The sequence below is a fragment of the Triticum urartu genome, chromosome 6, assembly GCF_003073215.2.
Source record: "Triticum urartu cultivar G1812 chromosome 6, Tu2.1, whole genome shotgun sequence".
Taxonomy (NCBI): domain Eukaryota; kingdom Viridiplantae; phylum Streptophyta; class Magnoliopsida; order Poales; family Poaceae; genus Triticum; species Triticum urartu.
The window spans coordinates 8,033,248-8,047,152 of record NC_053027.1 but is presented as its reverse complement, the minus strand read 5'-3'; the positions used below and the strand labels follow the sequence as shown (position 1 = coordinate 8,047,152).

Here is a 13,905-nt window from a genome sequence, read left to right as displayed (position 1 = left end):
AGTAGTCTAAGTAGTACCTCCCACAATGAACAAGTCCTTTGATTTCAGAAATCAAGAACCTCACTGTCACATGTAAGTTCCTCTTGTGGACAAAAAAGGCGGCCTTGGAGAGAGCACTCAGCACAAACCCCAGGTTCCCTACTCTCGATTTTGTCACTATATCCATAGCTCCCCTTTGTTGTCTGCTCAATTGTTTTTCTTCAAGTGCCGTATTAATTATAGAGTGATCATTATTTATTGGTCATTTTCCTCGAACAAAGCCGTCTGGCAAACTATAAATCAAGGAATTTCCGTGCCACTGTTCTAAACAGTTCCTCTCAGGAGCTCTTATCAATTATAAATAGTTTTGGCAGTTTAACTTACCGTTGTTTGTGGTCATTTGCAGTGCTACTCTCCACAGATCGCTAGAGCACCAGCATCTCTTACACATGTAATCTGCACATTCTAAGCCTTCATCACGGTCATAAGTCGATTCATAGGTAGAGGAACTAGCAGGGCTCCCGCGAGTATAAAGTTTAAATTTTCCTATCTTTTAGGAAACATATGTAACCAATAAAGAGTGCTTGATCGGCCCAAGAAAAAAGATTTGAAGACACAAAGTCACAACGTGGCCGTATGCTAAACACCTCCCAGATTCACTTGACCTTCCATAGTTTGGAAGACAATCGTCTAAATAGTAAATATTGGTAGGTTATTCCTGTTGAGGTACCTGAATCTCTCTTGGACAGTAATTTGCGGAAGCTTTAAGCAGCCAATTCAATTCTTCAAGATTTTGGCAAGCTACAGAATTTGTGGAAGCTGAAATTTGATCTTGGCGATGATCAAGAGGCCACTAAAGATACAAATGGGGAGTGCATGAAAGCCATTGCATCTTCTCTCTATGAACCAGGCACACACAATCTTCACTCTTTATCTATCTAGAATTGTGATGGCAGATTATTACCGGAAGAAGAATGGTGCCCTGCTCGGCTTGGTTGACCTGGTGGTCAATCTCCCCAAGGGTTCCGAATTTGATGGGTTCCATCGTCAACCTTGAGCAATTATGGATTGAACTGTATAAAGACCCCTGCATCCTTGGAAGCTTACCTGCTCTCCTCGTGCAGACACTATAGGAGAAAGAATGTCTGAAGGACAAGGACACCTCATTGTTGGTGGTGAAACGGGATTCCCATGCTTGAGTGATTTCGTTTACTGTATGTGTGATGGGTACAGGAACGGGATGGAGATGATGTTTGAAGCAGGATCAATGCTCAAGTTAGAAAAGCTCTAGATTTGTTTCAGCCCAACAATGAACGAGTGTCTATTCAGTATTGGTAGTCTAAATGGTACTAGGCATTTTGATTTTGGAATCGAGAACATCCCCTGCAGTCTCACGACTGCGGAGACAGCACCCAGCTTATTCGGAGACTGCCCTACTTCGGATACATACTACAGCTTATTCTTTCTCCTTATCAGTTAGGAGTATAAATAGTTCTGACAGTTTAACCTACCATGCATCGATTGTGGTCGTTCTTGAAGTCTAATGGTTGCCAACTTGCCATATCTTTACTCCAAAGTTTACTCAAGTTATGAAGGGCTGAATATCTAGCATATGACCATCAGTACAGCAGAAAAGTAAGGCAAAAGGTGCCAAGGATAACTTATTAGGATAAATCCAGGACTGACAAAACTAATTAAAAATTGCAGCTTAGCTGAGGCCAAATGTGCAACTCCCTTGAAGTAGTAGCCATCCATATGTATGAAACACATAGAGTGGATCAACAAAATGGTGATAGCCAGAAAGCTTACTACTAGCTTGTTGGAAGAAGTACTAAAAAATCTCTAGAAAAGGTTGACAGTCAGAAAGTTTACTACAGTTTCTCCAACGATTATTACATTTCAAACGTACTAAAAAAGGAAAAGGTTGGAAGAAGTAACCTACAAAGAGAAGTTCACCCCTCGATTAGCACTCCATAGCATCTAGGCAAAATCTCTAGAAAAGGTTTCAATCAGCGCCCTGTTCCAGAAAATAGTGGTATTTTTCGGGGAGTAACTCCTTATATTCCTGGCCTTTCCCCCCTGACGCAAGTGCAGCCAACAAGCTAGCTGTGGAAGCTTCAAAGGTGAACCTCCTCTCATCAATTTTAGACAGATAAGTCCCAGCCCTAGGAATCTCCCCTTTCTGAAGTAAGCTTCTAACTATAGCATTTAGCATATGTGAGTTGGCAGTACACCCATTCTTCTCCATAGAAAGGAATAGATCATCAGACTCTTGTAGAGAACCTTCTTCTATTAGTTTTTGTATCATTAAGCTATATGTAACAACGTCAGGCACTAATCCTTTGGCCCAGATACCGTCAAACAAATCTTTGGCTTCTTCCTTCCTGCTACCTTTAAGCAACACACCAATCATAATATTAAAAGTGATAATAGAAGGCTTAACACCGTCCAACATTTCCCTGAAAACAACCAGTGCATCATCTATCCTTCCATTCTTAGAGTAACTATCTATCAGTATGCTATAGGTGACAACATCAGGTTTCAAGCCAATTGAGCACATATTTTCAAGTAACTTCCTCATTTCATCCATCTTACCATCTGCAAAGTATCCATGCATCAGTGTGACATGATTACGCACGTCAGGCTTCACACCCATGTGTACCATCAGGTCGAACACATCTTGGGCTTCTATAACCCTTCCATTTTTGCAAAGGTGATCCATAACAGTGTTGAAGAACACTGTGTCGGGACAGATGCCGCGATCCAACATCTCAGAAAATAGTTCATCAACCTTCTCCCATTTGCCACAAGAACAGAAACCACTAATAAGGGGGGTGAAAACTATGATATCAGGAGCTAACCCTTCAGTTATCATTTGATTGAATTGGGACATAGCATCATCCATTCGGCCAATCTTGGAAAGCAAGTTTACTACCGCTCCATAGTTCGCTACTTCAGGGTTCAGTCCTTGCTGCCGCATTTTTGTAAATATATGCATTACCTCATCAACCATTTCTTCTTTAGCACATGCAGATATGAGTATGTTGTAGACATAATGATCTGGTGCAATACCATTATCATCCATCAACTCAATAATACAATTCATATCATGAAAAGATCTTTCCATAGCGTACCCATGAAGCAGTATGTTGTAGATAGTAACATCTGGTTTTTGGCCCAAACTGATCATGGAATCAAAAATCTTCCTAGCTTCTGCACACCTTCCGCTCTTGCAAAGATAATCCATCTGTATATTGTAAGTTACAACATCTGGTTGGACACCATTTCTAGTCATCTCCTTGAAAACCCGATCAACCTCTTTGCACTGTCCTAATGAATAATATCCATGTATGAGACTGGTATATGTGGCAACATCTGGCAGAATTCGTCTATCAGTCATCTGTTGAAGAACCTCCTCTGCCTTGTCCATCGCATGAACTTTGCACATGCCAGAGATGATTGAAGTGCAGGTCACAACATTCGGCGAAATTCCCCCCTGTAGCATGACACAAAATAGGCTGTAGGCCTTGCCCGCCTCACCCTCTTTCAACAAGCCATCAAGTACGGTGCTATAGGACACGACATTAGGTTGGCAGCTGCCTCCATCCTCAGCCATGATGTGAATCAGCTCGAGAGCCTCTTGGCTCCTCTTCTCGTTGCAAAGACCCTTGAAAAGAATGCTGTATGAGAAAATGTTTGGTATGCAGTTAAACTCGGGCATTATCCGGAGTACGATGTCCATTGCATAGCTGGTCTTCTTCTCGGCGCAGATGGCTTTGAGTAGGTGGCTGAAATTGACGATGGCTTCTGCTGCAAATCCCAGCTTAATAACGTGTCCCATGGCAGCGTGTCCAAGGTCCAAGCGGCCAGCACGGCAGCAGCAGTCGACTAGAATGCCATAGGTGATATTGTGGGGAGGCACCTTGGCTCTTGCAACACGGTTGAAGAGGGAGACGCCGAGCGCGGGGCAATCACGGCCGACAACGGTGAGGAGGCAGTTAATGGCGCGGACCGAGGAAGGCCCAGCAACCTGGATCAATTCGTCGAACAGGTTGAGTGCGTCGTGAGTGTCAATGTGTCCGGCATAGTACCGGTCTTGAATTTTCCGCTCCAAGATGCGTCTGTCGACGGGGACAAAGCGGCGGCTCATAGTTCCACCTGGCCTGAAGAATCCCTCGCCGCCGCCGTTCACCACCTACAGAACCTGGGGTTAAAACTTAAAAGGAAGGAAAGGAGAGGAAGAAGGACGAGCTGCAGCTGCTGTAGGAGGTAAAAATGGTCCATGGTCATCAGGATGCTCACCGTCGAGCTGCAGCTGCTGTGGGAGGTAAATGCGATGCACTAAAGGAGATCTGGCCGCCGGCGAGCTGGTCGACACGGCCGCAGCGTTGAGGGGGGCGAGGACGAGATCTCCGCCGCTGCAGCAGCCCTGAGGCCGATAAAGACGAGGCGACCCTCCGTCGCCGCGCGCTGTGTCCCCGACGCCGGTGAGGACGGCCCTCCACCGCCGCAGGCTTCTGTCCCGTCGCGGTGGCAGACGAGCCTCCACCGCCGCAGGTCCAGACGCTCCCTGGCCTTTGGTTTCCCCTATCCCGACGAGGAAGTGGCTTCGCACACCTGTATCGTGAACTAACTGAAAAAAGAAAAAGAAAAAAACTTCACACCATATGTACTTTTTTTTTGAGGATCCACACCATATGTACTTGAAGGAATTGGGAGCACCGACTTACAACTTAATTTTGCTATTTTTTTTCCTAATATACGCATGAGTTTTTTTTAGGCAATCTCGCGAAGTTTTTATTCAACCCGTTACAATGTTTACATAGACGAAGGAAAGTCCTTCCGGATGGCCTAGCCATACATGACGCCCAGGCCCTAATCTTAATGCATGCTTCGCTAGATTGTGAGCCTCCTTTTTGAAGCTCCTAAACTCATGAATTACGTTACATGAAATAAAAGAAGTGATAGATAATTTAATTTCCTCTTTGATAGCACCATAAGCCGATCCACTCCCATATTTGATCTCTGCCACCATGCCCTGGCAATCCGACGCTAGATATATTCGGTGCACATTCAACTCTTGGGCTAACGCCAGACCTTCTCTGATCGCCATTGCTTCGAGAGTAGCCGGATCGCCTTGGTTTGTGAATACTATCGTTGATGCGCCTGAAAAAGAGCCATCGTTGCTTCTACAAATTGCCGCAACTGCTCCGTGGCATCCTCCTCTGCCCACTGCAGCATCCACATTAATTTTCATATAGAGCTCCGGTGGAGCAAGCCATCTCGTGCCTCTGGTGGCCGCGATCCCACGATTCTCCTCCTTCGGCGACGAGTCCTGGATCTCCCCCAGGTATGTGTTGACAAAACCATGGATTGCATACGGGCTTTTGAATATATCTTCATATAGTGCCTTCCGCCCCGCACCCCATATCGCCCATAGCGTTGTCGCACATCTGACGAACTCCATTGACGAAAGAGCTTTTTCCATGGCAAAGATCCACTCCTTGGCACTATCATGTTGATTGACACTTAGCTGATCCAAAATGGCGTCAGTTGATAGAGCCTAGGTGCTCCGAGACACAGGGCAGTCCAATAACGCGTGCGTCCATGAATCACGTACTCCACATAATTTGCAAGATGATGATGTAGCCATATTTTGCCTATGTAATACAGCAGCCGACGGGACATAATTTCTTGCCAAACGCCACAGAAAAACCCTGAATTTCGAGGGAACTTGCACCTTCCACAAAGACTTCAATTCAGCTCCTTCTGCTTCTATATTTGATGTGCCTCCCTGCCTTCGAGCCAAGCCTCTCTGTTTCGTTTAGTTCGATCTAGCATACGGTAAGCCGAGCTTACCGAGAAATGACCTCTTGGTTCCTCGCTCCAAGCCCAAAAGTCTGACACCCGTCTAGTGCATAACGGGATCTGAAGAATTGGCTCTGCATCAAAAGGTGTGAACACCGTACGCACAAGCTGTTCATTCCACACCGCCATCGATGTTTCTATTAGTTCTGCCACACGTCGAGGGGGGTCCGGAACCAGTGAAGTAATTGGCCTTTTGTAACTCTCCCTTGGTATCCGGTTATGAGCCCAGATGTCCGTATTTTCTCCATCTCCTATCCGTCGAATGATGCCTTGCGCTACTACATCTCTCCCATCAAGAATGCCTCTCCAAATTTGTGATGGACGGGAACCCAGTTTTGCCTCCAATAGAGATCGATCCGGAAAATATATAGCCTTCAGTATTCTAGCGCTCAACGACTCCGGATCATCCATTACCCTCCATACTTGCCTTGCCAAAAGCGACAAGTTAAAAATTTCCATATCTCTAAACCCCATGCCCCCCATATATTTTGGCATTGTCATCGTATCCCACGATACCCATGCTGGTTTCCTTCTGCCTTCCTTGCAACCCCACCAGAACTGACGGATTATTGATGTGACACTCTCGCACAGCCCTCTCGGGAGCCTAAAGCAAGACATAGAGTATACTGGGATCTCCTGGGCTACTGATTTTAACAGAACTTCATTGCCTGCTGCAGACAATAATTTTCCCATCCATCCTTTCACCTTCTCCCACACTCTGTCCCTCAAATACTTGAAGGTACCATTTTTTGAGTGTCCCACTTCCGTTGGCATGCCCAAGTAATGATCACTGCGAGACACATTATGCACCTGGATTTTATTCTTCACCCCATCTCTGATTGTTTGAGAGCAGCCCTTCCTGAAGAATATAGATGACTTTGCATTGTTTACCTTCTGAGCCGAAGCCTGACAATAAGTATCCAACAAGTTTGATATCCTCTCTGCCCCCTCCACACTTGCCTTGAAAAGCAACAGACTGTCATCTGCAAATAAAAGATGGTTAACGGCGGGTGCCATGGGTGCCACCTTAATACCTGCCAACAATGACGACTGAGAACTAGATTTCAGGAGGCACGAAAGGCCCTCTGCTGCTATCAAGAAAAGGAAAGGGGAGATGGGGTCTCCCTGTCGTAGCCCTCTGGATGGTTTGAATTTCTCAAGCTTCTCGCCGTTAAAAAGAACTGAAAAAGAGACACTGGAGATCATAGACATAACTGTGTTAATCCAAACCTGTGCAAATCCCAACTTGCCCAAGATGGCTCTCAAGTAGTCCCACTCCAGCCTATCATAAGCCTTCATCATATCCAGCTTTAGAGCACAAAAGCTATTATTTTTAGACTTCTTACGCTTCATGAAGTGTAAATACTCATAAGCACATATGATATTATCCGTTATCAATCTCCCAAGCACAAACGCTGACTGTTCTTGAGATATGATGTCTGGTAAAACTTGCTTCAATCTGTTGGCCACCACCTTTGATGCTATTTTATACAAAACGTTGCATAAACTTATCGGTCTAAACTGTGAAAGGAGAGTGGGGTTATTCACCTTCGGGATAAGTACCAAGACTGTCTCATTAATGCGCTCGGGGCTTTCCTCCCCTCTCACTATCCTTAGAACAATATTAGTCACATCATCACCGCAAGTGTCCCAATGTTTCTGATAGAACTGCGCAGGGAAACCATCAGGGCCAGGAGCCTTAGTTGGGAACATCTGAAAGAGTGCTTGTTTAACCTCTTCTTTTGTATATGGAGCACAAAGCTCATCGTTCATCGCTACTGTTACCTTACAGGGGACATGTTCCATCACCTCCTCAACTCCTTGCACCCCTTCGGACATATAGAGGTCCTGGTAAAAACTATTCACCATCGTCCTCAACTCAACTGGGTCGTTTTCCAACACACCCAGCGCATTCTCAAGAGCCCTAATCATATTCTTCTTCCTTCGTAGGCTAGCCCGAAGATGGAAAAAAATTGTATTCTTGTCGCCCGAGGAAAGCCATTCAATCCTGGCCCGCTGCCTCCACATGATCTCTTCGCGATGATATAGCTCCACCAATCTTTCATTTATCTTGATCTCCACATGTGATGGTGCCGTGCGCAGCGGATCCACCCGTAGTTCCTCGAGTTTCTTCTTTAGATCTTTGATCTCCCGTCTCACACTTCCAAAAGACTTATTGCTCCATCAACTGATTATTTCACTAAATGGTCTGAAGCAGTACCTCTCAAGAACATGACACATACGGAGGTAATTCAATTCATAACTGAGCACATTATTCATAGATTAGGTATTCCTCAAACGTTAACTACAGATCAAGGTTCATCTTTTATGTCACACCAAGTCAGAGAGTTTGCCGAATCTTATAATATAAAGTTTCTCAATTCCTCTCCGTATTATGCCCAAGCCAATGGACAAGCTGAGTCTAGCAATAAAATTTTAATCAAGCTCATCAAGAAGAAGATTGAGGATAATCCAAGGAGATGGCATGAGTTGTTGTCTGAAGCTTTGTGGGCACATAGGATCTCAAGACATGGTGCTACAAAGGTGACTCCATATGAGCTAGTATACGGCCAAGAGGCTATTTTACCGGTGGAAGTGAATTTGAATGCTTTGAGAATAGCCAAACAAAATGATTTATCGACAGTGGACTTTTATAACTTGATGATGGACAATATTGATGAGGTTGCCGATAAACGTTTGGCTGCTTTGAAGGCCATAGAGAAGGACAAGTTGAGGGTAGCAAGGGCTTACAATAAGAAAGTTAAGTTGAAGAATTTTCAAGTTGGCGATCTCGTCTGGAAAGTAATTCTTCCGATTGGTTCAAGAGACAGAAAATTCGGGAAGTGGTCTCCAAGTTGGGAAGGTCCTTTTAGAATTGCAAGAATAGTTCCCGGAAACTCTTATTTGGTGGAATCCGTACAAGGGGCATTGTTACCTCGAGCTCTTAATGGCAAGTACTTGAAGAAATACCACCCAAGTGTGTGGCAAGAAGCCTGAGTGGGCAATGGCCGATATATGATTATCGCCCTTAGCACAAACATGGCTGATACCTGATTATCGTCATGAGGAAAATAAATGGCCGATGGAGTGTTGACATTGTCCTTAGAACAAACACAATACAAGTTACACAAGTTTTGCCAAAAAACAGGGGGACATGTGTTGACACCAGATTTTGGCATGGTCACGAATCAGGGTTCGTATGCAAAAGTTAGAGGCAACACTTCGCTGGCCGGCCCTGAGTGAGAAAGTATTCAGCCTTTGCCGGCTGAATGAAACCTTGCCGGGGTAAAACCTTGCCGATGTGAGGGCTTACCGGCGTGGAAAGCTTGCTGGCGGAGAAGCTTGCCGGCGTGGAAAGCTTGCCGGCGGAGAAGCTTGCCGGTGTGAAATCTTGCCGAGGGAGAAACCCTGCCGAAGAGGAACTCTTGCCGGGGTAGAAACCTTGCCGAGGAGGAACTCTTGCCGGGGTAGAAACCTTGCCGAGCTAGGGAGAACCCTTGCCGGTGTAAAAACCTTGCCGGGGTGAAACCTTGTCGGTGCGGAAAGCTTACCCGGGTGGAAGGCCTGTCGGGGTGGAGGTTGTGATAGTCAATCCGACCAGAAGCTGAAGATGGGCTCAAATGATTATCTAGATGGACTCACATGGAGAAGTGATCTACATGAAAGAGTTCCGTATTATTGATATGAACATCTTTGAAATTTGGGTCATCGCCGTCCGATTTCATCTCGAAGGCCGAAACTATGCTCGAAGTACCAAGATCTTATATTCAAAGTACAGTTTAGCCGATTAAGCCCCCAAGACGACCTCAAATAAAAAAATAATCTACATGGGTTGTCTTCGTCTCGTCGAAACGATCGATTTTGATATAAAAATCATTCAAATCCGAGTCCGTATGCAAAAGTTAGAGCAATCGAAGTGCAGCCCTGTCACGAGGCGAGATGTGGCGCGCCCCACCAGACACATGTCTGACGGCTAGCGCGAGGAGATAGCCTGTGTTGCGAGACCGATCTGACCCTCAAGATGATCTCTGATCAAAAAACCTTCAACATGAAAGTTGTTCGTCTCGTCAAAACGATCAAGATTGCTTTTGGGCTTGTTTTCATCCGAGATCGTTTACCACCGCAAAAAGGACCCGCTAGGTGCGGCCAGTTTAAACCGAACAGTTTTGGAAAGTTCGGATAAAACCAGTCCGAATTTGACTAGGGTTTTGAACGTGAATTGATGTAATTTTCTTGTAAGGAAAGCCTAGATAAATCCTTTGCTTGTACGGGAAGTCCAGCCGCCTCTCATATATGTTGGGGGTGACGGCCGATTGAAACAACACACAATCGAACAAATCAATATACTACTTTTTCATCTACGTTTTATCTCTCCACCGTTTTTCTCTCTCGTTCTTCGCTGTTCTTCGTGTTTGAGAGCTGCGAATCTCGAGGCTCTAGGGGCAAGCGAATCGACCTAGGGCAGCCCATAGCCGCCGCAATCCCTGACGGGGTCCCTCCCGGGTGCGCGGGGTTTTAGGTCTGCAAAAGCGCCCGCCGACTGTTTTGCGTGTTGCGCTGTCGGTCGGGTCTCCTTCGACGTGAGCTGCGGTGCATCACCCCCGGCGTCGAGGGTACACGTGACGTGTTCGTGTGTCAACACACTTTTTGGCGACTCCGCTGGGGATCGAAGATCAATCGTCATCATCCACCATGTCTGATATTCCCAAGCCATCTGAGGTAGATGCCGATAACATCATTAAGCACAATCTTGATGAGATATCGGCCGATCATCGCCAAGTTTATGAGGAGTACAAGAAGGCGCGCGAGGAGGACTTGCAGGAGTTCCTTGCAAAGTTCAAGAAGGACCGCCAAGGCAACATCACTCCGATTGAAGAAATCAAGTTCCCTCCTCTTCAAGCCGAGCAAGTTAAAACCTCTGTAAGTACTGCCTTTTCTCCTGAGCAGTGGGCTGAGATTGAAAGTCGTATTGCTGATGGTAACAATCTAGTCTACCAAACTTTCATAGAAAATACTAATGCTCAGAAGAATACATCTCAATCGTCTAGTGGTAATGATGGTGTAGCTGCTAGTGTGCAAAACCCTAATCTGGCTTTACCTATTGCATCGGCGCCTCCCATGCCGATGGCTTATTATCCTACCCAAACAAATCAGATTGTGACTGCACCCATCAATCCTATTATGAGCATGCCAGGTTCGGTGGCAACGCCGAACCAAACCCTACCTACAGCTACAACCACTCGGCCATTACCGAACTATAGTTCGGCATACGTGCCATAGTTCATACCTACTGCTAGTAGTCCTACTCCTCCTATGCCGCTGCCACAAGTTGCATCGTCCACTGTGGATGATGTCTAGCTAATCTTAGAGAGGAGATGGCTAAGATGCTTCGAGAGAATTTTGGAGTTGAGTTACCTCGGAATCGGATTTACCAAAAGCCATACCCCGAGTACTTTGATGCCATCCAGTGCCCTCCGGGATATAAGATTCCAGATTTTGTTAAGTTCAATGGAGAGGGCACAAAAACCACATGGGAGCATGTTAGTCAATACTTGGAACAATTAGGTGAAGCAGGCTCACTAAATGAGTTGAAAGTGCGGTTATTTCCTCTATCATTAACTGGTACCGCATTTTCATGGTTTTCTTCTTTACCACATGGTTCCATTCGGGTTTGGTCGCAGCTAGAGCAGAAGTTTCATGATCACTTTTATAGCAGCGACAATGAACTCAAATTGTCACATCTAACATCGGTTAAACAGGAGCATGATGAATCGGTCTCCGATTACGTCAAGAGATTCAGAGAAACAAAAAACCGGTGTTTTAGTTTGGTGATAACCGAGAGGGACTTGGCGGACCTAGTGCTGAGTGGTTTGAGAACTCCCATTAGAGAAAAGTTAGAAGGCTACGAGTTCTTAAATATCAACCAAGTCTTACAAAGGGCTTTGGCTCAGGAAAGTCGAAGCAAAGACCTCAAAGAAGTGCATAGATACAAAGCTGATCGTCCAAAGATGAATATGGTGGAATATGATAGTGATCACTCGGATGATGAGGGTGATGTTTTTTCTACTGAATTTGTTTGGCCATCTAAGGCCAAACCCTTTACTTGGAATGATCTGAAACCGATTCATAAGAATCGTGATGAAGAGATGAAGTTTACTTTTAACATTGCTAAGTGTGATAAAATATTTGATGCTTTGCTACAGGCTAAGATTATTAGAATATCTCATACTTTACTGCCGTTTGAGGAGCTGAAACGGCGCGCTTATTGCAAATATCATAATTCTTTTTCTCATGCTACTAATGATTGCAATGTTTTTCGACGACAGATACAATCGGCCATTAATAACGGACGATTGAACTTTTCTGAGATGCAAGTTGATAAACAGCCTTTTCCAATGAATAACATGGATCTGGAGGGAAAGAAGCTACTCATTCGGCCGGAGGTTGCCGAATCTGCTAATAAAGCTAATGTCATTGTTGGTGAGCCCAGGAAAGACAAGGAGGGTGACAAGGTCTTGGGGAGACAGGTTGTGCTTGACAAGCAACCCTGTGGCAAGGAGACAATCAAAATCACCATCAAGAATCCTACACTCGGGGGGCAACCGCAAGTGCAAGAAAATACTCGAGTTAAATTTGTCAAACCCAAGAGTCCAGAAGTTGGCAAGTGGAAGAGGAATGAGGCAAAAGTGCAGCACAAGAAAATCAAGCCAACTTTTGATATGTTGTTGTCCAAGTATGCCAATCATGCGGCCGGTTCTAGCTCTAACCGGTCATCAAATTGGAAGCGCTCGAGGTCACCTCCTCGGGAAGAATTTCAGCATCATGCAAGGCCATATGGGTCGTGGGCGCCGGGACCATGGGTACCGTCTCTCCCCTATGTACCATATTACATGGGAGACTTCAATGGAGGATGGTGGCAGCCCCCAATGGCCCCTTATGCTTTTCATCCGGGTTGGTCAGAACAAAGGAGGCCCGTTCATGAGAGGCTTTCTTATCCCACACGAGGCCATTTGAACAATAGTGTCAATCGGCCAGTGCAAGATAATCAAAAAAGGGTCGGCAAGCAAGAATGGCGTGTTAAGTCGCCAAGTGCTGTAACGGTCGAGTCAAGCAAAGGCAAGGAAAAAACTGATGCTGACTCACTCATCTTGGGCACCGAAACATTCACCATACAACGGCTGATTATGCATAGCAATCCGACTGAGCTGATACTTGCTATCGCGCCAAAGCACTCGGCTAATGACCTTGAAAGAAACACCAGCCAAGTAAAGATGAGAGATCCTAAATACACTCAGCCAAAGTGGTGTCCTGCAGGGCTAACAAAAACAAAAAAAGAGGAAATTACAGAGGCTAAGGAGTCAAGAGATGACAGAACAAGAAGCCGAGAAGCAAAGGGATAAGTTGTTCAATGACACTCGGCCCATGGTGCCTACAAAACAAGTGTGGAGGCCTAAGAAAATACAAGATGCAGTTGCTTCTACACCTATCACAGCAGCACCTGCGCCACCAAAGGAGGACGATGCGACAACTATTACATCGTCTGCGACACTTCTTACTTCTCCTTCACTTGGACAAATTCCTGAATCGGTGGATGCACTTGAAGAAGAGGATGATATGTTGGACTATGAGTCTACGCCCGTTCATGAAGGTATGGATATCAATATGGTGTATTACTTACCTGCTGAGTTTCGAGCTGTAGATGAGGAAGGGGAGGTGGCTCAGCTGGATTTTGGCCCTAAAAATGCAATATTCGAGAAGCCAAAAGACCCAGTAACGCATCTGAAACCGTTATATCTCAGAGGTCATATCAATGGATCATCGCTCACTCGGATGCTTGTTGATGGTGGTGCTGTGGTGAATCTTATGCCGTATTCGGTATTCAAAAAATTGGGGCTGCATGATGAAGAGTTGATAAATACCAAACATGGTGCTCAATGGATTTGAAGGCAACGAGAAAACTGAAGCCAAAGGTGTGATGTATGTGGAGCTCACGGTGGAAAGTAAAGCTTTGGCTACCGCATTCTTTGTCGCTGAGGTGCAAGGTAACTACAATGTCAT

General features: G+C 45.4%; 1 protein-coding gene across 1 annotated transcript; it reads right to left on the bottom strand.

Moving 5' to 3' along the window:
• Positions 1–1,610: 1,610 nt before the first annotated feature.
• On the bottom strand, positions 1,611–4,611 carry LOC125513547 (protein Rf1, mitochondrial-like). The gene is made up of 2 exons (XM_048678673.1): positions 4,282–4,611; positions 1,611–4,174 (listed from the first exon to the last, which is right to left on the bottom strand). The coding sequence occupies exon 2, from the start codon at positions 4,127–4,129 to the stop codon at positions 1,985–1,987; it is 2,145 nt and encodes a 714-aa protein (XP_048534630.1). The 5' UTR covers positions 4,130–4,174; positions 4,282–4,611; the 3' UTR covers positions 1,611–1,984.
• Positions 4,612–13,905: the final 9,294 nt, after the last annotated feature.